Raw genomic sequence first — 27,106 nt, 5'->3', positions numbered from 1 at the left:
ATGAGTGATGAGTGATCACTCTTGTCGATCGGAAGCTCCAACTCCAATCATTCACGTTTCGATGATGCAAGATGAGTGGCCGGGCGGTCGCTGTCCGGGAAATTTAAGAAACGGCCGTCGGCGAGAACTCGATCGATCGATCGAGGTGCCGTGTGCGTTGCAGCCGGCGGCGCTGCTGCCAACCAAGCTGGCAGGAGAGCGATCGAGCTGCCGCTGCCGCGTCGATAGGAGCGTCTGCTGCGCGGGTGATCGACGGCGACACGCACTGCCCTGTCTTCCTCCCTCGCCGTCGTCCGGTCCCGGCCTCTTCGTGGTCGTCGCCGTCCGACACAGCTAGCATTGCTTGTGACCTCCGACTTCCTTCTCGCCGGACTTTGATCTTCGCTTCACTTACTATGTTTTTTAAATAATTGATTCTCTGTGTTCCAAAATATAAGTGTTGTGTGTGTATTGTAATTACTTGCTATTGCACTATAATTATATTAATTACAGTTGTACTGTAGTCACATTCGATAAATTTTAATTTTGAGATGATTTTTTTTTTCAAAAGTTATATAACCAATCCATACTATTTCACCTTTGACCAACAATTACGCTTTAATAACGTGGTTTTAAGTGTTTGTAAGTTGTTCGTAAGAGGACGAGTGGTTAAAGTGTGAAAGTGAATGTCTCTTGTCAGTTATTTAGAAACGAATTTAAGGGTAGTACCAATCTGCTTCGTCGTCTTGCACGCGGCCAAAGCTCATCGTCTTTTCAGACATTTACAGTCGACAGCTACACTCTCCATGTCAATGATTTAGAGTCCAAAACCCAAATCAAAACTGCTGATAAGTTAATCATCATCTTTTCTTTTTGTGCACTCAAACAAAGCTGTTCTAGCTTTGCTCTGAATTTTGGGCAACAATCACTCAATCAGTAGCAGTATACCTGATTAAGGATAAGATGAGATCAACGACGTGAGTGCTTGGGCAAAGAGAGGGGCAGCTTTAATTTGTGATCACAAGTGCGAGTTCGTTATGAATGTCTGTGTCTGTGTCCATGTGTGGTGGTGGTGCATTTTCAGAGAAGGGGATTCTTTATAGTTCGCTAATAACAATATATACACAGGGATGCCTGTGGCTGATGGCTACTGTCACCACCAACATCTTGTTATTGTTCAGACTAAAGTGTTGGTTGCTAGCTCAGGTTTAGCTAGCTCCAAATACAAGTCTTCCCTCATAATAATGGTGTTGCTGGTCCATGCTTGATCAACCCAAGTGGTGTTCTTTGAGTTGGGTGTTGTCCCATCAATATCCTCTGTATATATATACTTCCATTTGATTCGTTTGTGCGGTTTAAGCACAGTGTTTAGCTTTGCTTTGCTTAGTTGATGCCCATGTCTGAATCACACTGAGAATATGCCCTCTTTGGTTAATGGACATGTATATGCTTGCTGCTGGTGATGATGGTTAAGGCAATTCATTTCTTTTCTTTTCTAACCATGATTGATTATTCTGCTCTAATAAGATGAGAGATGCATGTGTGGTGTTGGCTTCCACTGTTTAGTGATCTCAGTTGCTAACCACCTATCACACTTGGCCAGCTGTTCACTCTAGCTCAGGGACAACAATGTCATTGTTGCAATTACAACGGTGAAGGAGATATCCTGCAATTGGCAACATAAAGATCAGAGATGGAACCAATAACTAACCTGCAGACAAAATTAACTGCGAGTTCTTCCAATTCTTCTTCTTCTTTTTTTAGGGCCTGTTTAGTTCCCAGAAAACTTTTCGCAAAAACATCACATCAGATCTTTGGACACATATATGAAGCATTAAATATAGATAAAAAGAAAAACTAATTACACAGTTAGGGTGGAAATCGTGAGACAAATCTTTTGAGCCTAATTAGTTCATGATTAGCCATAAGTGCTACAGTAACCAACATGTGCAAATGACAGATTAATTAGGCTCAAAAGATTTGTCTCGCAGTTTTCAGGCGAGTTATGAAATTAGTTTTTTCATTCGTGTCCGAAAACCCCTTCGGATATCCGGTCAAACATCCGATGTGACACCAGAAATTTTCATTTCACCAACTAAGCAGGCCCTTATCAAGCAAACACAGATTGTACCAATTTCATTGAATACTTCCAATTCTCTATCAACCACCATCATGGCAGAAGACTGCTAGTCTTGAAGGGCAGCTAGCTTGTTGTAGATGCAATCTATTGCAGGGAGATTGACAGATTATTGGAGCCCAAGTTTCGTTGAACCGGAGACGCAAGGAATAAAGGGCAAAGACACCGGTCAACCATGCATGAACGTAACCATGAGCACACACGCAACTTGTGCCTACATGCATTTTTCATGCCAGAATATATTAACACTATTTTTATCCTATTTTTAATGATACTATAGTGGGACCAAGATGGTCCAACTGGTTTGATATATTAAAAATAAATAAATAGACAGTTGTATACAGCATTGCATCTGAAAATTCAAACTTAATATGTCCTATTCTCACTTTAATTTTGCATATAGAAATTGTTAATACATTAAAAAAAATAGAAGATATATTTCTTCCATCATAAATCCATATTAATTATATCTCTCACTTTAATTTACAGATAGAAATTGTTAGTATATTAAAAGATAAAAAGCAATAACTGATACAGTGTTGCATCAGAAATTTCATATTAATTACTTCTATCTCTTGCTTTTATTTGCAGATAGAAATATATATGTAGATGGCTAGCTAAAGGATTTATTTCATTATCTTATAGAAAAAAAGAAAGCTAAGATGCAAGGAGAATGCCGGTCCATCACGTTTGCCATCTAGGCAACACACTCTACCAGAAGCCTGAATGCAAAGTATGCAGGCAACCTACCCATGCAGAGACAATTCAAACACCAAAAAGGTGGCAAGAGATTTCAAAGGGAGAGACAAATCCTTCTTGGCACGGGACTGATCATGGTTAGTGGCGGCAGCAGCATCAGCAGCCGGTGATTGGTACTCTGGATGGAGTACTAATTAATTAGCTGGCTAACACCAATATATTGCTTCTTTCTCAATCATTTTTCTTCGGTTTAAGTCTCTCTTTTTCTCTCTCTCTCTCTGGTGCTGATTGCAAAGCCACTCACACGCACCACCCATAATGTAATGCCCACCCGAAAGTCCCTACAAAATCACATGGAAGTCGCCTCTTCCCAATCACAAGGCAAGAAAAAGATGAACAAAAAAAAAGGAGATTGTTCCACAGCTCACAAAATCAGCTACCCCCTTCTTCATGCCTCCCTCCCTCCAGTAACCAACCACCTGTACCGGACGCGAAAGGACGAATGGTCCCTCACGCTCGGTTAGTTCGTTCGATGGTGTACAATGGACGGTCCAGATCATCTTAAGACGGCATTTGTACTGTCCTAAGCCGACCAAACGGTATACCTGCCAACGGTCTATCTTGACCACTACTCCATACCATATGCATACATGCCTTGAAACCGTGGTTCGCTATCCTGATATCGGATAAAAATCGCTCACGAGCGGTATCTTCGGATTTTGCAGAAACCATTGATAAAACCAAAAGAAAACCGATGAAATCCGAAAATCTGGTCAAAAATTAATAATCCATTTTTATTTTTTTTTAAACTTCACAGAAAAACCCGAGCTATTTATGTTTTTGACCTGGTCCAAAAAAATCCAGATTTCACGAAATCAAAACCGGTTTTCTCCCGGGATAATAAACCCCTGCTCAGAACAAATATCCATATCGTCGCAAACCGACTGACGTATCGGACGATCTCCACCGTCCGATACCGATCGGGCGGCGCATGGTAGAGGACCCGGATCCGGGAGGAACAGTGCTTACCGAATACCGACGGCACGAAAAAGGTAAAGTGCACACATGATAGTACATTACATTGCTACTACTACATGATATGCATTACATTACATTACATTACACCTGTCCCCAGATGCGCCAGGCATACGGGCCTCACGCCTCCTCACGGGCTCACGCGGTCACGCCTATAAGACGCGCCACCCCTGCCCTTTCCACGCATCATCACATCATCCACTGCTCTGCTTCTCCTCTTCTTTTCTTGGCTTGTGCTCTGTTTTAATTTCTTTGCAATGATGGGGAGGCAGAGCTCGTCGGCGGCGAGGAGGGTGGTGGTGGTGGTGTGTGCGGCGATGGTGGTGGCGGCGGCGGCGGCGCAGAAGTACAATGCGGTGTACAACTTCGGGGACTCGATCACGGACACCGGCAACCTGTGCACCAATGGCAGGCCGTCGCAGATCACCTTCACCCAGCCTCCCTACGGCGAGACCTACTTCGGCTCCCCTACCTGCCGCTGCTGCGACGGCCGCGTCGTCGTCGACTTCCTCGGTAACTTTGGTTCTTTCTTTGATTCCTTCGTCTTCTTGGTTTGCTTGCTCCGGCGAGCTGACGGCGGCGGCTGGTGGTTGTTGCAGCGAGTAAGTTCGGGCTGCCGTTCCTGCCGCCGTCGAAGTCGACGAGCGCCGACTTCAAGAAGGGAGCGAACATGGCGATCACCGGAGCCACCGCCATGGACGCCAACTTCTTCCGCTCCCTCGGCCTCTCCGACAAGATCTGGAACAACGGCCCCATCAGCTTTCAAATCCAGTGGTTCCAGCAAATCTCCTCCTCCGTCTGCGGCCAGAGTAATAATCACTCACTCACTCACTCACTCACTGTTCTTCCTGCCACACAAATTCAAAATCTCTGACAACGACCACACAGACTGAATTCAATTCAATTGGATTAAATTTCAGATTGCAAGAGCTACCTGGCGAACTCGCTGTTCGTGTTCGGGGAGTTCGGCGGCAACGACTACAATGCGATGCTGTTCGGAGGGTACAGCGCGGACCAGGCGAGCACGTACACGTCGCAGATCGTGGACACCATCTCCAGCGGCGTCGAGAAGCTCATCGCCATGGGCGCCGTCGACGTCGTCGTCCCCGGCGTGCTCCCCATCGGCTGCTTCCCCATCTACCTCACCATCTACGGCACCTCCTCCAGCTCCGACTACGACAGCCTCGGCTGCCTCAAGAAGTTCAACGACCTCTCCACCAACCACAACAATCAGCTCAAGACCAAGATCTCCGCGCTCCAATCCAAGTACAAGTCCGCCCGCATCATGTACGCCGACTTCTACTCCGGCGTCTACGACATGGTCCGCAACCCCGGCAACTACGGTACGCACACTACTCCGCTTACACTGTCACACAAAAATAACTAATTCTACGGCCCTGTTTAGTTCTAAAGTTTTTTTTTCAAACTTCCAACTTTCCATCACATCAAATATTTCATACATACATAATTTTTCTATTACATCGTATCAATTTTAACCAAAACTTCTAAACTTCAGTGTGAACTAAACACAGTCTACGTATATATTGCCCGTACGTTGCAGCGTGATTTGGATTTTTTAAAAAAAAATTGTGCACGAGGGAGACAGGGGGCCATGTGAGCCGTAGCAAGATTCCTCAGTTTTGTGCCAGTGAATGAGCAGTTTGCTTAAGTAGGGTAGTAGTGTCCGACATGGGTAATCCGAGCTCGTGATTGCCATTTTATATGGGGGGGAACAGTAGTCGTCTTGCTCCAACGACTAGCTAGACACCCAAATTATGCCAGATTAATGGCAGATACGCCCGGTTAGGTGTGTGGACTTATGTTTGTACCTACGAATCCAACTGCACGCACGTTCCTCCGATCCCTCACCGGAACTCACCCCATGTTCCCCCAACTAAACACACATGTGAGACAGTGTCAAACGACTACCCCCGAGCAGTGGCGTTTTGGCAGTGTGTATCTACTCCTTTTGTTCTAAAATATAAGAGATTTTAAATGGATGTTTAAATTCGTAGCACTAAAAAGAGTTACATCCGTTCAAAATCCGTTTATGTTTTATGATACAGAGACCAAAGATGATTAAACTGATGAGCTATATATATTTTTTGACATGTAGGATTTAGCACGGTGTTCGAGACGTGCTGCGGGTCAGGCGGCGGCAAGTTCAACTACAACAACAACGCGAGGTGTGGGATGTCAGGCGCATCAGCGTGCTCCAACCCGGCGTCGCATCTTAGCTGGGACGGCATCCACCTCACCGAGGCAGCTTACAAGCAGATCACTGACGGCTGGCTCAACGGCCCGTACTGTAGCCCGGCCATCCTCCACAGCTAAGGCAAAATGCCTGGAAAGAACGAGCCATTAGTTAATTTATTACTTTATTATTAAGGTTGGTGTTTATTAATTAAGCGGGAATTAATTAAAGGGGAATTGTTTGGGTTCTTGATTTTTATTTGGGTGGCATATATGGTGGGTGGTGTGACGGTGAAATGGTTTACTTGCGTTGCCAAAAAAGCAAAGAAAGCGATGGCAACTGTAGAATAAATGTTGGTTACTGTTGTAATTTGATAATTGTTTCTCTTCCAGAATCAAATGAATCATCAATGGTATTATACTCAGTTATTTTTTTTCTTTTGCTTTTTAGAAAGAGACTTTTTTGCCATGGCAGCTTATGTTTGGATCTTTTGCCTGGCCAGGGGCATGTGGTCTGTGCTTTAGGAAAAGCAACTGCAGAAAATTCACTCTGATGGTCATCCTGTCTGAGACGGTCTTGTCATTATTAGTCAGAGACTCTGAAAGTGACAGTGACAGTGTTTTCTTCTCATTGCAAACTTTTAGCTAACTAACCACTAGGTTGATGAACAAATTGGACCCTCCTACTGGGGAAGGAAAACCTGAGCAAATTTATCCAAGGATAGATAGATATGCAGCATATGCTCCAAGTACAATAATGCAAAAGGAAAGCAAGCTACTCTTGCATAGTGATGCACTCGCTCTCCTACTGTTGAATCTAGCTAGTTGCATCAAATCGACTTGAATACATGAGATGGAGTAATATGCAGGGCATGTGGGTGACGCAAGTGGGATGGCCTGAATTATTCGTAGCTGTTGGAATTAAATCCAACGGCGACCCATCCTTGGGAGGAGACGAATCTTCGTATTTGATTGCCTAACACATCTATTGATTATGATAGTGATGCACATTTGCAAACTAGGACAGGGCACACAAGCAAGTACAAGCATGAAGCATCAATCAGAGCGGCTGATTTATACTTACATAAACGCAGTAAACAAAAAAAAAAAGAAATAAAAACATGGCATGCGTAGGATTGAAACACAGAACCAAGCCTACCATAGAGGTTGAAGGATGTTACGTATAGCGAAGGTTAAAAAAATATATTCAAAAGTACGAAGCATAGAAACTGTGTGTTAATTTGTGATGCACTTTACTACTATACATCAAAACTGCTTCACAAGGGCACATGATGAGCATTCCTGGCAAGAATATACTACCAAGTTCTGAAGTCATAAGCAAATGAGAATGTGACAAGAATGTGGAACAAGAGCTCCGTGATCCCGTGTATCTGACGCCTGAAATCGGCGGTGTTGGCTGCCTGGACGGCGCGCCCCAGGCAATGATTGTGCCTGGTGAAGTCAGTGAATGCTCGGGCAATCCATTCGAGGCGTCAGTGGTCAACCATTCTGTCATCATGTTGCCTGGACTGTAGTCCGTGTAGGGACGATAATTTATCGGTCGTCAGATTCAGACACCGCAGATGGACCACCTGTACATTCCTTCCTTCGATGAAGCTCCAGCATCTTTACCTCCGGGTGGCATAGCCCTGGATGATGATAGATTTGGGAACATGTTAGCATGCGTCAGCTAGACTGAAAGATCTTAGGCATTAGCGTCCTTGAGAAAAACAATGCTTTGCAAGTTTCAGAACCAGCTTCTGCACAAGCACATCCCTCACTTTTATTCATCTTCCTAACAATAGTTTGGTTTTTTAGTACTATGCAATACTTGTGCAGGTTAATGTTAACTTTATTGATTCTCAGCTTCACAGACCTATATGGGCTACGGCCTTTGTGATGTTGAAGTTGATCAAAAGGAAAGTGTGATGTGATAATACTTTAAGGGCCACGCAAATATATAGATAAGGAAAAAAGATAATTCACCAAGCACTTCCACTTCAAATGACATCAATATAAGAGTCAAGAAAGTAAATAACCTGAACATTTTGGAATATCCCAAACAGCAATTGAAGACTCTGTGCACTCAGGTGAACAAAGTGCATGTGTGTTCTCATGGTTGACGTTCATAGCAAGCATCCAGGATCCAATAGTAACATCCTCATTGCTGAACATACGGAAACTGGAGAAACATATGTGAGAATCCATTAAACAAACATATAACGTGACTCGATCGTGGATGAAGTTTAACAGTGATGCAAAATGAAAAACATGAATGCAACAACAGTCTTATGTACGAAACTTCTATTGCTGAAGCCAATGACATAACCATGTAGTATGTTTACTTTAGGCTCCAGGGCTTCTGAGTTTAATATATTGTGAGCAATTAATCAATAACCACACACTATTTCCCTTTGCTCTTAATTTGTTGAGCCAAAAAAGGGAAAGTTTTGCTGAAAAGAAACACCACTTCTTTTACATGAGAGGGCTAAAACTACCAAGAATAGCTCAGAATTGTGGGAACAAGGCTAATATGAAAGCCAGTAAGACAGCAGTAACAGTCAATACAACTTCTTTACAGAAGTATATGGGTTTGCAGTGCAGTAGTGTTGCTCATGTTAGTCATACAGTGAGCGGTGGCCTCACCATCACTGGCCATCAAAGCAGGGAAACCATAGACCCAAACCAACATTGAATACTATTTCATAGGCTAACTGGTTTGAGAAGGCAAGTTGAAGAATGCTGCTTCACAATAAGATAGGATGAGTACTGTTAATTACCTGTTGTTCCTCAAGGCAACCAAGCTTGCCACCACATCGGCTGATAAAGCGTAAATAGGCCCATATGCATGAAGGAAGTATTCTGATCCGAGCAAAAAGGATTGTGGCTCATACCTGCATTTGGAAAACGAGCAGAAACAATATGATAAGCAGTCATTGATGATGGTACATGGAATATTTTTGCTGTGTGGAACAATAGAAAGTCTGAAGTCCAAACAGCATGTGGTATACTCAGCATATATGCCCTCACACCATTTGCCACAGCAACATGCCTTGGTTATAGAATTCTGTCTATACTACCCTAAAAGCTAAGCTAACAACTGTCTTAAAACTATAATAGCAAAGAGGAAACTGAAAATCACGTTGGAGGGAATAGACTCACAAACTGAACACTTTGTGCTTGCACCAACTTGTAGGATCACAAGAGTGCTTGCACAGCTAAGCTAGCAATATTTTAAGCACAGATTCAAAAATGACAGCTGCACTGGTGAATTGGAGGGTGGAGCGTGTGACAAAATACAGAACTGATGAAGGATATATATGATTTTCTTTGATCCTCGAATAATACTGATAAGATGTTGAACCTGACAAAAGTCGTTAGGATTCAGGAATCCTTTATACTTCCATAGTTCATCCCCACTAAGTGTAGTTAATGCTATTTCTCTCCTCTCATTAAGCCACATCACCCCAATTATTTCTAGCCTTTGGATGATAGATGTATGATCCAAATTGTCTCTTCTTTCTTCTCTCTTAAAAACATGCAATCTCAATTATTTTTAGGCTCAAAATTGTATCAAATTGTTTTAGTTTTGATAATCAAATTACATCTTATTTGTACATATTATGCAACTTAATTTTCCGCAGCAACGCGACGGAGTATTCATCTAGTTTGGGATACATGCGCATTAACATCTGAAAAACAATCAAGTAAACACGTTCCTTGCTAATCCTTTCCTTCGCCTTCCAACCCTACAGATCAAGTGCTTGCTTTACACACCATATCTAGTGTGGTCTGTGCTTAACTTTATGAGAAACCATCCGGATATTGAGGTACCAGCAGTTCTGGTTTTGTACAATATAACATACTCCCTCCGTTTCACAATGTAAGTCATTCTAGCATATTCCGCATTCATATTGATGTTAATGAATATAGACATCTATATCTATCTAAATTCATTAACATCAATATGAATATAGGAAATGCTAGAATGACTTACATTGTGAAACGGAGGAAGTAAACACGTAATTACGAATCTGAAACTGAGTTATTTTCAGTTCATATTTATACAGTGATGAAATATTTTTTGACACCATAAAATTATTAACTTTTTTGTGGAGGTGTGAGGGTCGCATCTGGACGAAAAAATTTCTTTATTATCTAATTTACATTTGCTTAGCATGAGCCACGATGCTTTATGCATTTCTTCATAGAGTTAAACTTTCTCAATAAAAAAAAACAATATGGCATAAAAGGGGTTCATTATGTCATACAAGACTAAATAACAGAACTGACCATTTCAGCTTTGGGTCAGTAAAAACAGGCCCCTTCTTCATGCATCCAATGTATGTTTGTGTATGTGAACGCTCCTTAGCCAAAAGCAATGAAAGTCTATCTGCAGAATAGATATCAGTAATGAAAGTGCCAGCCATTAAAAAAAATATGATATCCAAGTCAAAATCTGTAAGAGGATATGTAGGGCATTGGTATGCACCTGGTCTCAAGTAGATATCATCATCAGCTTTAACATAGAAGTCAGAGTCATACAATGCATACGCAGCCTTAAAGTAAGCTAACCTACAACATAAGAATAAATCAGCATCTTTCTGAAGAAATAACAAAAGCATATGATAATAGTTCTGCTATTTACGTTTTGTACGGAAGCTTGCTATACTCCTCCTCCAGATCTAAAAGCACGAAATCATCGTATTCTTGAACCTCTCTTTCTAAAGCTGCCATCTTAGACTTGTCATTACTTTTTCCAATCACAAATCTGAATGCCAGACCAGTTGCTTCCTCCAATCTGTAATACAGTGAACACAAAAATACAACTATTGTAATGGCAGTTAGCCAAAATCACCATTAACAGAAACTGAAATACAGAAACAGAGATGGTGATGATCATCTCTTTATTAAGAATGGTTGGACTTTTGGACAACAAAAGTCCACTTAGGCTGAAACCGAAGCAAAACAGTTAATGGCTGCTCATCTACTAGGCAGCATGGAGCTGGTTTCAGCTGGCAGGCCGCTTTAGTCAAAGTTTATTGAACCTACGAATTAAATATATTCCGGAACCTCCATGTGCATTTTCATGTACATTGTAGACTTATAGTTGGATCTCACGACATAAGTACTAGAGAAAAAAAAAAACTAACAAATCCACATGATCAATCCCTTCTTCAAGAATAGCAGCATAATTCTTCCTCGAAAACAATGAGAACAGATGGAATGAATTAAGAGCAGGTACAATAGCAGGCTATAAGCTAGCTGTAAACATATTTTAAAGAGATAAAGGAAGAGAGAGAAGAGCAGCGGGCTACAGATTTGTAGCCAGCTACAGCACGGACTCCAGGACATAATGTGTGTATGGTAGGTGGGGCATTGATAGTATAGTAAGCAACTATTGTATGAATTGGCTATTAGATTGGCTATAGATGAATTAGAGCTAGCAATGGGCCATACCAATAAGCAGATCTCACTAAAGCAAACTTGGAGTCAATTCTACAACCTTATAGTGATGAGTGATCTCTATCTCATGTTTATTTGACAACGAACCGTAAAATTACATCTAAGATCATAGAAATGAACAAATTAGATTACCTACGTACTAAAATCTAATCAGTAACTATTTCCGCTCCACTCCCGTAATTAGGTAACCAGCAACATCAACAGTTGAACACCTAAAACTAAAGCCAGATCTCGAGCAACACAAGCAGACACGAACTAGCAAACTGTGGTACCAGCGACTAACCGAAGGAGACCCTGCCGATCCGCGGGGAGCCACGTCCGCCGCAGCGCGCGTCGCCGCCCGACGGAGCCGAACCCGGTGAAGATCCCGACGAAGGCCATCACCTTGTGCCTCCCGCGCGACCCGGTGGCGTGCGACGCCGGGAGATCCACGGCGGCGCCCGCCGCCGCCACGGCCCCGGCGGACGCATCCCCGGGCCGGCGGTCCCACGCGACGGAGACGGAGAGCGGGCGGGAGGAGTCCGGGCAGCGGGCGCGCGGCGCGCTCCCCGGCGACCAGGAGAAGGAGAGCGCGGCGGCGAGGAAGCCCGCGAGGCCGAAGAGGAGGCAGGCGGCGGAGAAGGCCGGGGTGGAGAGGATGCGGCGGAGCGTGGCGCGGCGGGAGGTGGTCGCCGAGGAGAAGACCTTCGGCGAGCTCGGCATGGCTTCGGCGAACTCGCCGCCGCGCCGCCGCGTGGGTTGACGGCGAGGCGCGCCGGATCGGAGCCGGGGGGAGACGAGGAGGTGGAAGGGGTGGTGGTGGACGCTGGGTGCGGCCGCGTTTGCTGCTTCTCCTCCTTTTTGTTTTGAGTTGGTAGAGAGAGATAGAGGGGCTGTGTTGAGCCCAACTGGTAGCCCACTAAGATTCAGCCCAAGATGATTTCACCGGCAAATTTTGGAGGGCTGTAATTCGAAATGGGCCTAGAATTTCGTTCGAATTTTATTTGAAACTGGAATTGTACGTGATCCTTCTGTTGCGTATTATAAAACGTTTTGGTTTTGTTCTCAATCAAGTTTAATCAATGTAGCAACAATTTCAAAAAAAAAATGTAGCAACTCTTGTAGTACAAAACAGATATATCTCCACTATTATAAAAATTAAAGATGTTTTTGCGGTATTTTGGCACGTCGTTCGTATTTGAGCCAGTTTTAAATTTGTTCGCTTTTGGAAATACAAATCCGTATTTTAGTCGGATTTTAAGTTCGTTTCCTTTTGAAAATACAAAAAAAGTCATATAAAAAATCTCTTTTAAAAAAACTTGCATGCTAACTTTAGATGAATGTTGAACTCCTAATTGCAGCTCATGATTTTCTAGAAAAAAAAATATCTAAGCGAATTCCCACAGTGGATTTCACCCTAGCCAAACCGTATAACAATAATAAAAAAATTATAATAGCATTCACCCGTTACAACACACGGGCATCTTTTCAAGTTATAAATATATATATTATTCAGTTGTAGATTTAATGAAAGTAATCTGGTGTTCTATATGTTAATTTTTTTTTTTGAAAAGCTTTGGTTTAATAACTTGAATAAATTTGGCTTGGGATAGGAACGAAGGGAGTATATAATTATTTTTTCTAGTTGCACACATACAACTATTATCTTCTTTTTTTTCGTTTACATCAAATGCGTACTCAAGTGCTTCTCCTAATACACGTTCAGGGAACCGGAGATGAACAACAAATCCCAACTAACTGAATTTTATTCAAATCCACAGCGATTACAATGGTAAAACCAAGTTACAACACAATAATTACTGTATTCGAGCCAGAGAAAATTGTCCGACAAATCAATTGCAGCACGGTTACATCTCTGCTAGCTCTTCTGCCGCCGTCAGCTAAGTTAGCTTAGCTGCGGCGCTTGGTCTTGCGGTGGTGGTGGTGGTGGTGGTCGTCGTCGTCGTCGCCGGCGGCGGCGGCGGCTTTGGCGAGCTCGCACTGGTCGATCCACTCGCTGTAGACGTCGATGGGCTCGGTGAGCGCGTGGGCGGTGGTGGAGTAGCGCGCCTGGCAGACGAAGCAGGAGGCCTCGGCGATCATGTGCTTGATGTCGATGCTGCACTCCACCGCGCCGCCGTGGTCGCAGAACGGGCAGCTGAACGCCGTCTCCAGCTTCGGCGCCGCCTTCTTCGCCGTCGCTATCATCTTCGACACCCGAGACTTCCTCTTCCCCATCTCCGACTCCGACGCCGACGATGCCCTTGCTTTCTTGCTTCTGCTCCCGGCGGCGAATCGATCGGCGAATGCGAAACGATTGATCGTCGAGGCGGCGCCGCGCGTGCTTATATCGGGAGCTCTTCCCAGTTCGCGTCGGACTCGGACTCCTTCACGAACACGGCCCGCATTAAGCAAATTAAGTGTCCAATTAGTACGGACTAATTAAAATCATTTCTTCCATATCGATTTTGCAAATTTGCAGTTCGTTCTGCGGCTACACTTGACTTGGATCAAGAGATGATGATTAATTGATTGATTATTAATTAAGCCTAGTGTTTTCTTGGTTTGGTTCATGCATCCATCCATGGCGGCGGCAGGTGGTGCAGTTGATCGATGGTTCTAGTGGTGCAGGATGGGAGGGTGGCAGTAGGGTCCCCTGAGCCAGCCGCCGGCGACGAGCCGGTTCGCCGCCTCCGTCGTGTGGACGCCGTCCCAGCACACGTGCCTCGACGGGTCACGGCACGCCGCCGCGCCCTTCATCCCGCACCGCGCCTCGAACTCGTAGTTGTACTCCCCGCCGCCGGCGCCGCAGCACGCCGTCATCCCGCTCCTGAACCCTGCGCCGCCGCCGCCGCCATTGCCACCCCCATCACATCAGATCACAACCACCAACTCAAACCAAACATGCCTCTCCAAGATCGATTAATCGTTACCGAAGCGCGCCGGCGTGTGCAGCATCTGGGCGACCATGGTGTAGTAGTCGGCGTACATGATCCTCACCGGCGCCGGCGCCGCCGCCGCCGCCGACCTGTACCTGGCCTGGAGTCCGGCGAGCCTCGCCTGCAGCAGCGCGTTGTGGTGGATGGCCAGATCGTTGAGCGGCCGGAGGCATCCGTGCTCGTCGTAGTCCGACTCGTTGCTGCTCCGGAGCATGGTCAGGTAGAGCGGGAAGCACCCCACCGGCATCACCCCTGGCACCACGATCTCCGCCGCGCCCATCGCAATCAGCTTCTGCAAACGATTGCAATCGCGCGCGGAAGATCAGATCGACCAAGAAAGTGAACAACATTTTCTGGATGATTCATTGGTTGGTTGGTTGATTGCCTCGACGCCGGTGATGATGGTGTCGACGATCTTGGGCGTGTAATTCCTGGCCTGATCGACGGTGAAGCCGAAGAACAGCATGGCGTTGTAGTCGTTGCCGCCGAGCGAGCCGAACAGGAAGAGTGACTTGGACAAGTAGGCTCTGCAACCTGATGAACACTTAGAGTAATTAGCTCGTGAGCGATTGATTAGCTGAAGAAAAAATGGGAGTAATTCGATCGATTTGAATTTTGATTCAGATTTAGAATTTGATTTTTACCCTGTGGTTGTGTGGCGCAGATGGAGGGGAGAAGGTGGTGGAACCACTGGAGCTGGACGTTCATGGCGCCGTTGTTCCAGATCGGGTAGCCGAGGCCGATGGACTTGAGGAAGTCGAAGTCGAGGGCGGTGGCGCCGACGATGGCCATGTTGGCGCCTCGCCGGAAGTCGCCGCCGCCGCCGCTCCGCTTCGACGGCGGCAGCAGCGGCAACCCCAGCTCCTGCGCTGCATTGGCAATGCAGGCGAATCTTGGCATCAATCAGCAATGGCGGCGGCGGCGACGGCGGCGGATGCGTGTGCTTACCGAGGAAGTCGACGACGAGGCGGCCGTCGGAGCAGCGGCAGGTGGGGTGGCCGAAGTAGGTCATCCCGTACGGCGGCTGCGCGAACGTCAGCAGCAGCGTCGCCGCCGCCGACTTATTCACGCAGATGTTCCCCGTGTCCGCCAGCGAGTCCCCGAACACGAACATGGCGTTGTACTTGCACCTCATCCCACCATCGCCGCCGCCGCCGCCGACGCCGCCGGCCAACGCCGGCTGCACGGCGCACCAGCAGAGGCAGCAAACCACCAGCACGCTGCCGACGACGTCGACGGCGGCGGCGGCAAGCGCGCCTCCTCGCCGCGCCATCACTCGCAACGCCACAGCTCAGTGACGACGAGAGACAGTGGCATACTTACATTATATACACTTGGTCTTGGTTGGTTTAATGAGCAGTGACGTCACCTCGCCGCCATTGTTGCTGTGCTTTTGTACACACGTACACGTCTGATATCTCGTCGTCATCGTTGGGCTAAGGCTAAGCTGCGCAACGTTTGCATGTTGCAACCGATAGACCGGGCTGGGCCGGCACGACAAGGCCCATGGGCCTTACTGGGCTATCTCGGCCGGAAAGTGTTCTGCCGTAAAGTAAGTTCACTTTGACTCCCTTAACTAGAGGCTTAATCTAATTCGTATCCCTAAACCACAATACCGGATATCTCGACTCCCTGATTACTAAAAGAGAAAGACTACACAACGGTATACTGTTGAACGGTATACCGCTTATCCCCCATGACGCGGCCCCGCGTGCCGGCTTCTCCCGAGTATGTCGCGTGCTGCTAGGATTATCATCACGCATGTTTGCTGTGTGTATCAGTGTATAGTTTTATTCCTGACAGCTAGCTAATACCCAGCATGCCTGTCCTGCCTTTGATACTAGCCTAGCTATTAAATAAAACCGAAAGTACTACTAGCTTGCTGTGCATGTCAAATCCCTGTAATAGCTACTAGTAGTCCCGTACCCTAGCTATGTAGGGTACTTATTATGGCAGAGCCTAGTAGCCTAGCTATTTGTCTAAGATGGGTTGCATCTATTTGCATGTGTCCTATACCATGCACGGATTAGACCAGACAAAAAATTACCTAGATTATATATTGATACAATGTATTCTAATTAGATATGTCATGTTGGGCTCTTGGTTATACCACATCTTAGAAACTCTAGTATGTGATACATATATGCTAGATTATCATATCTGATATCCAGGTACTGGATCGAATACCTAGGTACCAAGTATGAAACCTATAAATACAAGATCTGATGCCGAGTTATCGGGTCTGATACCAATAAGTACCGGATCCGATAACTAGGTATCGCGTCTGATACCTATGAGTACCAGATCGGATACTCGGGTATCGGGTATCTGATCTGATACCTATGAGTATTTGTTCTAATATCTATGCGTAACGGGTCGAATACCCAGGTACCGAGTATGATACTTATGAATACCAAGTCTGATACCTAAGTATCGGGTTTGATACCTACCTATGAGTACCGGATTCGATACCTAGGTCAGGTTTGATACCTATGAGTACTGGATCCGGTATCTCGTATGATACCTATGAGTATCGGATCGGATACCCGGGTATCGGGTATCTGATCTGATACCTATGAGTATCAGTTTCGATACCTGTACGTACTGGGTCGGATACCCAAGTACCGAGTATGATACCTATGAATACCAAGTCTAATACCTAAGTATTGGGTTTGATACCTATAAGTACCGGATTCGATACCTAGGTCGGGTTTTGTCGGAGATATGGGCCTGAGGGTATGAGAAGTAGAGGGGGATTACTTTCCCTCCGGCCACGTGACTCTGCAGGTTGGCCGTTCTCTAGATTCTTCCATGAAGTTCTGGATTTCTACGAGATTCAGGCCTTGCATCTCGCACAAATGCGCGAAGATGGCCAGCGTCATCACGGAGTTAGGTGCGAGATGCAAGTCCTGAATCTCGTAAAAATCCAGAACTTCATGGAAGAATCTGGAGAACGGCGGGATCAAGCCCGCCATGGCGAAGGACAAGAGGTGTACAGATCGCTTCGGGTATCGCGGCCGCGGCCGCGACTATCCCGCCCGCACGACGGCACCGTCCGGCATGATCTTGCGAGGAAGGCTAAGGTGCCTGTCTGCCGTGATGCGGGAGGAAGGGAGCTGTAGCGCCCGTTCCGTCGTGGCGCCTAGCGGGAAAACTATCTCTTAAAAACCCTAATTGCGAAATCCGTTTCTTTGCTTGTTGTCTAGTGTCCGTGCCATCTCAGATCTCAAATCCCCGATCGGTCGTCGAGTTCAATCCCGAATCCAAATCCTTCCCAAATCAAATCCCTCCGCAAAAGTCTATTTCGCCTCCCTAGGGTTCGATGGGCCGAATCCCTCTCGGCCCATCTCCCCCTCCCTCCCCGGCTCTCTCTCTCTCTCTCTCTCTCTCTCCCTCTCTCTCGCTCCCCCCCCCCCCGCTCTGCCCGAGCGCTGCCCGCGCGTGCGCGGGAGCCGCACCGAGCCGAGCGCCCCGCCCTCGCTGCCGCCTCCCGCCGATGCCGCCCAAATCGCCGCGCCGCCCGTTGCTTCCCGCGCGCGCGCGCCGTGGTGGCCAACCGCCTGGTCGCCGCCGCCGTCAGGCTCTGCCGCGCCTGCCCGCGCCTGCCGCCCGTGTCGCCGCTCCGATCCAAGCCGGTCCGCCGTCATCGCCGTCGTCACAACCCGGCCCCGCCTCTCCGCGCGCTAGCTTCCAAGGGACGGAGGCAGAGCCCCCCCGCCCTCTCTGCCGCGTCGCCCTCTCTCCCTCCTCCTTTTCCCGAAATGGCAAGGAGGCAAGCCCCCTTTCCTCTCCTCCTTTTCCCCTTTTCCCTCCCGCCGGCGTCATCCTCCCCCCTCCTGTCGCCGTTTTGGCCGCGAGCGCCGAGCGCCAGCTCGCTCCCTTGACCGCCCAAGGTCGGTTTCCAAACCGACATTGCCGCCCTTTAAGGCCCAGGTGCCTTCTCTCTCCCTTCTCCTCTCGTTTTGTCCCATCATCTCCACTCCATTGTCGCCGCCTCCCGTGCTCTGTTCGCCGTCGCCGTTCGCCGTCGCGCATGTCGGAGGAACCGGCACGAGCGAGGACATGGAAGGGGACTCCGGGCGCTCGTCTTCTTCCTCTTCCCCGGCCCGAGACCGGAGAGATCACTCCCGCGCCGTCGGTTCTCGTCACTGCGCCCCTTTCCCCGCACGGTAGTGTCTCACTCCGTTCTCCCTTCTCGTTCCATCTCCTCCCCTTAGACTCGGGTAGTAGCACGAGTAGCCTCCCCGTAGCTAGCTGGTGCCGCCCCGACCGTTGCCGCCGCCCGCCGTGTGCTCGCCGCCGTCGCCGGCCTCGCTCGGCGTAGCTCAGCCCAATCCGACGCTAGCAACGGATTCCCGTAGCCGCGTAGATGCTCTCACCGCCGGGAATCGACCCCTCGTGACCTCATCGCCGTTTCCCCCTTCTCTCGCCGCCGGATGCCGCCACCGAAATCCGCCGCCGGCGAGCATCCCCCGGCGAATCCGAGCCGTTGGCTCGTCTCCTCTCGTCCCGTGCAACCCCCCGGTGTGCTCGCTTTCGCCTGTATCGCCGTGGTTCGCTCCGCCGCTCGCCGCTGTCGTCCGCCGTCCGTTCCGGCTGGCGTCGTCGTCTACCTTCCGCCGGACCGCGTGGCAGCCACGTAGGCGCCACGACGGCGCCACCTCGGCCGCGACCGGACCCACCGACCAAGTCAGCCGCCCCTCCGTTTCCCTCCCCGTGCGCGCGGTCCACCGCGAGCCGTGAGGCTGCGCGTGGGCCCGCCGTACCGCGCCCTCCGCGAACCGCGCGCATGCGCCGCGCCTCCCTCCCCAAACCCTAACTTGCCCCGCGTGCACCTCGCCCACGGTGAGCCGAGTCGCTGACAAGCGGGTCCCACCCGGGACCACGCGGGATGGACCCGGCCCACCGGCTCTCTCTCTCCTCCCCGCTCGCGCGCGCGCCTTGGGCCGCCCTCTTGGGCCGGCCGGCCCATTAAGCTCGGCCGAGCCGCCCCTTCCTCTCGGGCCGCGCCCTAGCCGCCCGAGGGAAGTCTAATTTCCCTCCCTCTTTCTTTTCTTTTCCTTTCTTTTTCAAAAAGGGTTTAAATAAATCCTTTTCCTTTAGACCAAAAATCCAATAATCGTAGAAATTCAATATCTTCCCAACCGTAAGTTTGTCTGACTCCGTTCAACTTCCAAAATTCCTCAAATCTCGAGATCTATCTAATGGCATGCTTAGAGGTCAATAATAGGGCTTTATTTTCGCCGTTTGTTGAGTTGTCCCGTTTCGCGTGTAGTTTCGGAGCCCGAAGACCCGCAGTGCGAGGATTTCGAGGATCAGGCTCAAGATCTCGAGCAAGGCAAGCCACCTTTGAACATCTTGAGTCTATATTTGAAATTAATTATGTTGCTTGAAAAATATTATGCATAGGTAGGATTGCACTTAATCTGTTTTCACCGTCTGCAAGGCAGACCGGTGTGCCTACCTAACTTGCTGCATCTGATCCTTCCATTGTAATTGTTATACCATGTTCCCTTGTAACCACCTAGTTGCGCCTCGGTAATCATGCACTCTGCACGGGTATCGACGGTCGCCTTCAAACTTAAAATCTGAGAAACATCTTGGGTAAAACTTGGGGTTTTACAAAAGACTTGGAAAACCCGACACTTGGGTCGGTGCTTGCGAACTAAATGAATTTCCAAAATCGCGGACCGGGGAACGTACCGGGAGTACGGTTTCCCGCTCTTGCACTTAAGGACCGTTTCCTTGGAATTTCATCCGAACATAAGACAAGTACGACCACATGGGTGGAATGGGACACCCCTGGCTGAGTAATTAGCTAATCGGGGGAGCCTTGATGCCAAGAGACCTGTGGATTCGCCGGGGTGGTGTCGGGGAGGACCCCTGGACTTCCTGGCACAGTATGGTCTGGGACCTAATCTGGTGTTGGTCTGGGACCCCTCTCGTTGGCATATGGTGAACCTGTGTCGGCTTTCGAAATGCCTTGTCATGAAAGCCTTAAGGTCTCTAGTCATGGCCGTTCTGCACGGGCTGGATGATCCGGGTTAGTAATGTCGTGTGGGTAAAGTGTACCCCCTCTGCAGAGGTTATTAAACTGTTCGAACAGCCGTGCCCACGGTCATGGGTGCATGTGAGGTGATTCCTAGCGTAGTTTTGTTTGACTACTGCCTTGTGAAATTTGCTGTTGAGGAATGGGTTTGATGTTGGAAAATCTGCGGCTGATGGGATCAGCCAGGCCCGGGTGGCCGTTTGAAAGCTGTTGGCCGGGTGCCAAACTTGATCAATTCAAAAGACTGATACATTGCACATACTCCGACCGGACACGACGCACTGTCTCATCCGTGTCGTTTGAGAAGCACTCACTTAGCTGTTTCAAAAAGGAGTTTAAATAAAAATCAATTGCAAAAACAACAGCCTTTCCTTTGAAGCCTGCATTAAACACTTATTTCCCCTGGCTTGCTGAGTACTCCCGTACTCACCCTTGCCCTATATACATATCCCCCCCCAGTTGTTGAAGAAGATGAAGCGGATCCCGCTGACGAGGAGTTCCTCCAGGAGCAAGCCGGATACGATGAGTTTTAGGGTTTCGACCTAGTTCCCAAGTCGCGCCTGTGATGTTTGGTCCAATTCTTGGCTTCCGCTTCCCTTTTGAAATGCAGTTGTGAGCTCGGGATCTGTCCGTAGCCCAACATGACTGTACTCCTACTCTATAATAAAGAGACCTCTGTTGATGTGATATTCTGTCTTCCTGTGATACCAGCACTGTTTCCTGGGACTGGTATCGATTAACAGGTTAATCTGGAGCGTCACGGGCTAGTTCCGCTCGGGACTAGTTCGGGGCGTGACAGGAGCACTGCGTCGCCGGTGTCTTGGGCCATGGCAATCGGCGGAGAGATGGTGGAGAGCGAGGAGTACGAGACAGTATGAGGTGGCGAGAGTATTAGAATTCGAGAAGCGAAAGAACGAGTGGGCGGTTGGCGAAAGGAAGAAGGCAGAGTCTCCTCCTCCGCCCCCTTTTATCCTCGCCTCATCCGCGCTCGCCTCCTCGTTTCGCGCCCCCATAGCTGCCCTCACGATCTTCGCGCCCGCATTTGTCTCTTCGCATCCTGCGCCCAATCATCACGTCGCCCGTTGCGTCCGCTTCCACCTTTAGTGCGCCTGTCAGTGGCACACTCGAGGTGGAGTGTGCAACGGCCATAAGCGCAAGTTGGGCAAACCGTCACCGCTACCGTCGCAGGAGTAGCAGGCGAGAGAATCGAGGCGTGGTCTAAGTGACCCCCCGGTTATCGCGCCTCAAGCATCTTCATCATAAGCGTAGTCAGAGGTGGTCAAACCGCTGTCATGGCTGGTGCGCCAACCTGGCCATGTGATGATATCCTTTTGGATTCCCGGCCGGGCCCACAACCCCAGCTTGAGGAGTCATGAGGCGCCATGTCAGAACGATCCTGAGAAATCGATATCTGATATAGCGTCGGGGGCTACTGTCGGAGATATGGGCCCGGGGGTATGAGAAGTAGAGGGGGATTACTTTCCCTCCGGCCACGTGACTCTGCAGGTTGGCCCCACTCGCACGCCACGCGAGTCGTAGAAGCGGCGGAGGGGGGGGGAGGAGGGGCCTTGGGGCATGACGTCACCCCCTCGGGCTCTCCCACGGCTTCGCCCCGAGGCCCTCACCCGGCCGCCATGCGGCAGAGGGAGAGAGCAAGAGGGGAGCGCAGGCTGAACATCCATAAATGTGCAACGCCCCAACTGCCCTTCACTGCATTTAATGCGGTCAGGGCAGACGTGCGGCGCGCCTAGCTAACCCCTGTCCATCGGATGTGACCGGCCCGTCTCCGTCACATCCGATAGATAGGGAAATCATGTCCTCACGTCGCCCTTGTCCCCGGCAGAGTGGGGGTGGGTATGACCCGTCACATCCGGGCGTCACTCGAGGAAAGGCTGTTGCATGTCACCGTTCATTTATGAAGGAATGACAGGGCTGTCCCCCATGTCAGACGGGGGACGGCGCCGGGTTCCGCTCAAGAAATGGTTATTGCTTAGCTTCCGGGAGAAGGCACAGTTGGAAGCCCAAAAAAAAGTGGAGTGGGGTTCTCCCCCCCCCCCATAAAGGGTAGGTAGAGGCGGCACATGTGGTATCCCCTTAAGCTATAAAAGGAGGACCCTGCCCACTGAGAAAGGGGAGGACGTGCAGAATACCTGAACTCCAGAAGAGAGAAAGCAAGTGCGCTCTCTGGAGTGAAGAAACCCTTGTAAAACTCATCCATAATCCCAAACACAGGAGTAGGGTGTTACGCTCTATCGCGGCCCGAACCTGTATAATCCGACTGCGTGCAAGCTAGCCGGTAGTCCTAGGGACGAGCAAGCGACTTTCGAGAGACGAGCCTCCGCCCCCGGCCGAACTCACGAAAGGGGGGTCTCACGACTCCCCGCTATTGAGGGTTTTCCCTCGACAGGTTTGATACCTATGAGTACCGGATCCAATACCTTTATACCAGGTTGATACATATTAGTAGCGGATCTGATACCAAATATAGGGTGTGATGGTAGGAGACTTCAGACGTGATACCACTAATTTTGATATTTATGGGTTATATACTTCTATTCAACCATCAAATAAAAAGATGGACCATGCATAGCTAGGCCAGAAAGTACAGCCAAACTTGCTCACGTGCCGCTGACATGCTTTGTTTAGGCTCATGCTACTAGCTCTAGTGCTTAATTCTAACTTTGCTAGTTGAAGCAGGTGTCAGACCCATATGGACCTAAAGAGGTGTAGAAGTAGTGTTGTATTAGAGTATTTCATAGCTATTTTGTACTGTAGGAGAAAAGAGACCTCTCGTCAGTCGTCACTAGTCGGCAGCCTCCATGTGAAAGGACAACACACGACATGCTTTCAGAGAGAAAGAATCGATGAGTGATTGGTAAGTATAAATTATAAACTATACCGTTGAGACGGTACACCATCCCATAGTTTTTCTCTTATTAAAACCGGTACAATTTAACTCGGTGGTTTTCAAGAGCGGTTTCGCTGACGTGGTGTCTACATGACGGTATTAATCTGGCATGTGGCATTGACTTTACGCCATGTCAATGCCACAGACCAGGTCAACAGTGCCATGTGGACGTCACGTCAATGAAAGCGTCCTCTAAAATTATCGAGGGAGTTAAATTACACCGATATTAATAGTTATGAGTCGAGATGTCTGTTATTGTGGTTTAAGCACTGGTTTAAGAGAGTCAAAGTAAACTTATTCCTTCTGCCGTTGTTGTCACGTACAGCCGTACAGGAGAGAGGAAATTCGGATGGTTATTGGTGGCTCATCTGGGTACACACTACACAGTATTCAATGGCGATTCAGAGTACTACACGGCATTGCATCATTCAATCATATGCAACCTGGTAGATCGATCAGGGAGAAGGCACCGCATTTGGAATCTATATCTTTACTCTTCATAAAGAAACTGATTTTAAGCCAAACTTTACTCTTTAGCATGTAACAGTAGTAGTAAGTACAGGCTTAAAGATGCTTAATTTTGTTCTTGCAGAAGAGTTTGTTAGCCTTGGACAGTTAGGTGGAGAAGCCAAAATAAAAAAAAACAGACAGAACCAAAAGGGATCCTGCATTATTTTGGTTTGGTATCTAAAACTGGGGTGCATGCATCATATTCAGACTTAAAGTTTGGCCAAACTTCTTTAATAAAGAAACTGTTTTTTTTCCCTGTAAATAAACTCCAAAGCAACATGCACAGTCACTCACTCTGTGTAGCATAGTTTCTCTACCGGAAAAGGAGGTGAAGCATTCACTCACTAGTTCCATACAAGCATGTGGTCATGCGATCCAGGATTCCTAACTTGAATTAAAGTTTGTTTCTTTCTTTTTTTGAGATCGCAGCAACCAAGTTGATGAGCCAAGATAAGATCTTGCTCGCATTTATGATTTATCCGGATCCAGCATGTGCGTATGTGACCATCTCCAACCAAACCATGCAACAAATTACTAAGATTTAATTAATTAATTAATTGCAACACATAATTAAATTGCCTCCCAATCTCATACATACTACACAAATGTGCATTACCTAAAACAAAAACAAATTAACCACCCACAACGAAAATCAACTAATCACCATCTTATTCATTTCCCAGTCGATCGCAAGATGTCTTCTTCTTCCTCTTGCTATCCATTTTTCTTCTCTTCTTCTGCTAAACAAATCAAATCAGCAGCAGCTAGCCGGCCATCCTCCGGCCGCCGTCGCCGCCGCCGGCGATGATCTAGGACATGATCGGCGGGTGGCAGTAGGGCCCGTTGACCCACCCGTCGGCGATCTGCTTGTACGCCGCCTCCGTGAGATGGATGCCGTCCCAGCTCAACGACGACGACGGGTTGGAGCACGCGTAGGCTCCCGACATGCCGCACCTCGCGCCGTTCTGGTAGTTGTACTTCCCTCCTCCCGCCCCGCAGCACGCCCTCAAATTCGTGCTAAACCCTGCGCAAATTCATCACAAAAAACCGTCGAATTAATCATTCATAAACTTCAAACCATCCAAGAAAATCCGCTACGATCGCTTTACCGTTCCAGCAGAATAGCTCATGCGAGCATGGATTCAGCACGATATCATAGGTAGCAGACATGGTACCCGTGGTACCAGATAGGTACCAAGCACGATATCACGCTAACGTCATAATTCGTACCAGAAATACTACAAAACGATATACCGTTCTAACGGATTAGCTGACATCATGATGACGTTAACACGATATCTAGGTACTAGATCCGTACCTACGATACCATGCTAATGTCGTGTTGATGTCAGCTATTCCATTACAACAGTATATCGTTCTGTAGTCTCCTTCAATTGGTACGTAGGTGTCATGCTGATATGGGCTATTCCGTTGGAACGATATTACCGTTTTGTAGTGTTTGTGTTGAGGATTTTTTTTTTCTTACCGTAGTTGGAGGGGGATTTGACCATGTCGTAGACGTGGGAGTAGAAGTCGGCGTACATGATGCGAGCCCAGGGGTACTTGCTCTGGAGGGAGGAGACCTTGGCCTGGAGGAGGGAGTTATGGCGGGAGGAGAGGGTGTTGAAGCGGGTGAGGCAGCCGTACTGGTCGTAGTCGCCGGCGTTGGAGGTGCCGTACAGCGTGAGGTAGATGGGGAAGCAGCCGACGGGGAGCACGCCGGGGACGACGACGTACATGGCGCCCAGCCCGATCAGCTGCTCCACCCCCTTCCCGATCCCGTCCACGATGGTGCCGCTCTGCCCCGCCGCCTGCTCCGGCGTGTACCCGCCGAACAGCTGCGCGTTGTAGTCGTTGCCCCCGAACTCGCCGAGCACGAACAGCGACTTGGACAGGTACGTCTTGCAAGCTGCACGCACCAGCAGATCAGAATGAGATGATCGGAGTTCATGGCGGCTCGCCGGCGGCTCGGTTTTGTGGGGGGGGGGGGGGGGGGGGGGGATTACATGAGCCGCAGATGGAGGGCATGAGCTGCTGGAACCACTGGATCTGGGTGTTGAGGGGGCCGTTGTTCCAGATCTTGTCGCCGATGCCGAGCGACTGGAAGAAGCCGGAGTCCATGGTGGTGGCGCCGATGATCGCCATGTTCGCGCCTCGCCGGAAGTCGGAGCCGCCCCTCTTCGACGGCGGCAGCAACGGCAGCCCGAACTTCTCCGCTGCAAACGCACGCCAAAACAGCAGTGAGCAAAGCAGAGTTTGCTCTGCTTTTTTTTGGAGGGAAAATTTGAAAAAACAAGAAGAAACAAAGGCGCGCCACAAGAATCATCGGCGGCGGCGGCGGCGGCGGCGGCGCACCGAGGAAGTCGACGACGAGGCGGCCGTCGGAGCAGCGGCAGGTGGCGCGGCCGAAGAAGGTCTCGCCGTAGGGAGGCTGGGTGAGCGTCAGGCCGGCGGGGGGGCCGTTCACGCAGAGGTTGCCGGTGTCGGACATGGAGTCGCCGAAGCTGAAGATGGCGTTGAACTTCTGGCCGGAGACGGCCACGAACATGGCGGACGCAACCGCGAACGCCACAACAACACGCGCCGCCATTGTTGCAAAGGTTTAGATTCAGCTCGAGCTCGATGACCAACTTGATGGATGGATGAGGCAATGCAAGATGCTGCAGGGACTCCGTGAGCTTATATACACCTCGCTAATGGTAGGTTAGCACGTAGCTGTTCGCCATTAGCCCACCTCGAGCTTAAACTTAACTACTAGTCTACTACTGCTAGTCTGCTACGACCACCTTCAACTTACTCACCTGGTTGTTGTGCATGAATTGCATGCATGGATGAACAGCTTTTGATTTCTTTTCTCGTTCATCTCTCTTTCCCTCCTGTTTCCTACTCTCGTGTTTGATCATATCAGTATCGAATCTTTGCCTTTCTTTTGGTTTCTACACACTTTTGATGCAACATCTTAATTTGTTTTTGATGTATGTGCTTTAATTTCCTTTTTGCATAAGATGTTTTCTGAGTTCTGACAATTTGCTGCCTGATCAATTGCTAACAGTTTGATTAGTCCCTGTGTAATTTAGTAGTACTGCTTTAGTGGACGCGGCAATGTGGCTTATATTTTCGTCGTCTTTTCATTATATGCGTAATAAAAACTGAATGATTGAATGTGTGTACAATACATCTGAGTTGGACCAGCATCGCTGGTGCTACTCTAG

The 27,106-nt window shown here is 48.6% G+C and overlaps 5 protein-coding genes across 5 annotated transcripts; 1 reads left to right on the top strand and 4 right to left on the bottom strand.

Moving 5' to 3' along the window:
- The first annotated feature begins 4,025 nt into the window (after nucleotides 1–4,025).
- On the top strand, nucleotides 4,026–6,468 carry LOC127775559 (GDSL esterase/lipase At5g45910-like). The gene is made up of 4 exons (XM_052301820.1): nucleotides 4,026–4,363; nucleotides 4,450–4,659; nucleotides 4,771–5,193; nucleotides 5,967–6,468. The coding sequence occupies exons 1-4, from the start codon at nucleotides 4,108–4,110 to the stop codon at nucleotides 6,182–6,184; spliced, it is 1,107 nt and encodes a 368-aa protein (XP_052157780.1). The 5' UTR covers nucleotides 4,026–4,107; the 3' UTR covers nucleotides 6,185–6,468.
- A 738-nt stretch (nucleotides 6,469–7,206) lies between these two features.
- Nucleotides 7,207–12,328, bottom strand: LOC127775562 (probable beta-1,3-galactosyltransferase 14). Its single transcript, XM_052301821.1, has 7 exons — nucleotides 11,793–12,328; nucleotides 10,692–10,844; nucleotides 10,536–10,618; nucleotides 10,337–10,436; nucleotides 8,824–8,937; nucleotides 8,083–8,225; nucleotides 7,207–7,692 (listed from the first exon to the last, which is right to left on the bottom strand). The coding sequence occupies exons 1-7, from the start codon at nucleotides 12,209–12,211 to the stop codon at nucleotides 7,598–7,600; spliced, it is 1,107 nt and encodes a 368-aa protein (XP_052157781.1). The 5' UTR covers nucleotides 12,212–12,328; the 3' UTR covers nucleotides 7,207–7,597.
- Nucleotides 12,329–13,399: 1,071 nt separating this feature from the next.
- On the bottom strand, nucleotides 13,400–13,816 carry LOC127775563 (transcription elongation factor 1 homolog). The gene has a single exon (XM_052301822.1). It carries the CDS (start codon nucleotides 13,724–13,726, stop codon nucleotides 13,400–13,402), a length of 327 nt encoding a protein of 108 aa, XP_052157782.1. The 5' UTR covers nucleotides 13,727–13,816.
- Nucleotides 13,817–13,983: 167 nt separating this feature from the next.
- Nucleotides 13,984–15,700, bottom strand: LOC127775558 (GDSL esterase/lipase At5g45910-like). The gene is made up of 5 exons (XM_052301818.1): nucleotides 15,376–15,700; nucleotides 15,072–15,296; nucleotides 14,813–14,961; nucleotides 14,422–14,719; nucleotides 13,984–14,325 (listed from the first exon to the last, which is right to left on the bottom strand). The coding sequence occupies exons 1-5, from the start codon at nucleotides 15,698–15,700 to the stop codon at nucleotides 14,108–14,110; spliced, it is 1,215 nt and encodes a 404-aa protein (XP_052157778.1). The 3' UTR covers nucleotides 13,984–14,107.
- An 8,716-nt stretch (nucleotides 15,701–24,416) lies between these two features.
- On the bottom strand, nucleotides 24,417–26,730 carry LOC127777762 (GDSL esterase/lipase At5g45910-like). The gene is made up of 4 exons (XM_052304381.1): nucleotides 26,250–26,730; nucleotides 25,901–26,110; nucleotides 25,381–25,803; nucleotides 24,417–24,918 (listed from the first exon to the last, which is right to left on the bottom strand). Exons 1-4 carry the CDS (start codon nucleotides 26,482–26,484, stop codon nucleotides 24,704–24,706), a joined length of 1,083 nt encoding a protein of 360 aa, XP_052160341.1. The 5' UTR covers nucleotides 26,485–26,730; the 3' UTR covers nucleotides 24,417–24,703.
- Nucleotides 26,731–27,106: the final 376 nt, after the last annotated feature.

The sequence above is a fragment of the Oryza glaberrima genome, chromosome 6 (assembly GCF_000147395.1).
Source record: "Oryza glaberrima chromosome 6, OglaRS2, whole genome shotgun sequence".
Classification (NCBI taxonomy): domain Eukaryota; kingdom Viridiplantae; phylum Streptophyta; class Magnoliopsida; order Poales; family Poaceae; genus Oryza; species Oryza glaberrima.
The sequence above is the reverse complement of the archived record's forward strand: the minus strand, read 5'-3'. Positions and strand labels throughout refer to the sequence as shown.

Bases quoted from the DNA above. Each gene is read 5' to 3' on its own strand.
- LOC127775558 (XM_052301818.1), bottom strand. From the start codon at position 15,700: ATGGCGCGGCGAGGAGGCGCGCTTGCCGCCGCCGCCGTCGACGTCGTC. The intron at 14,720-14,812 runs GCAATCAACCAA...AATCGTTTGCAG, and splicing joins CCATCATCACCGGCGTCGAG to AAGCTGATTGCGATGGGCGC. The intron at 14,326-14,421 runs GTAACGATTAAT...GCGGCGGCGCAG, and splicing joins GCACACGCCGGCGCGCTTCG to GGTTCAGGAGCGGGATGACG.
- LOC127775563 (XM_052301822.1), bottom strand. From the start codon at position 13,726: ATGGGGAAGAGGAAGTCTCGGGTGTCGAAGATGATAGCGACGGCGAAG.
- LOC127775559 (XM_052301820.1), top strand. From the start codon at position 4,108: ATGATGGGGAGGCAGAGCTCGTCGGCGGCGAGGAGGGTGGTGGTGGTG. The intron at 4,364-4,449 runs GTAACTTTGGTT...TGGTTGTTGCAG, and splicing joins CGTCGTCGTCGACTTCCTCG to CGAGTAAGTTCGGGCTGCCG. The intron at 5,194-5,966 runs GTACGCACACTA...TTTGACATGTAG, and splicing joins CCGCAACCCCGGCAACTACG to GATTTAGCACGGTGTTCGAG.
- LOC127775562 (XM_052301821.1), bottom strand. From the start codon at position 12,211: ATGCCGAGCTCGCCGAAGGTCTTCTCCTCGGCGACCACCTCCCGCCGC. The intron at 10,845-11,792 runs GTTAGTCGCTGG...ACTGTATTACAG, and splicing joins GATCGGCAGGGTCTCCTTCG to ATTGGAGGAAGCAACTGGTC. The intron at 10,437-10,535 runs GTGCATACCAAT...TCTATTCTGCAG, and splicing joins TGATATCTACTTGAGACCAG to ATAGACTTTCATTGCTTTTG.
- LOC127777762 (XM_052304381.1), bottom strand. From the start codon at position 26,484: ATGGCGGCGCGTGTTGTTGTGGCGTTCGCGGTTGCGTCCGCCATGTTC. The intron at 25,804-25,900 runs GTAATCCCCCCC...TGGTGCGTGCAG, and splicing joins GCCCTCCATCTGCGGCTCAT to CTTGCAAGACGTACCTGTCC. The intron at 24,919-25,380 runs GTAAGAAAAAAA...GAATTTGCGCAG, and splicing joins CAAATCCCCCTCCAACTACG to GGTTTAGCACGAATTTGAGG.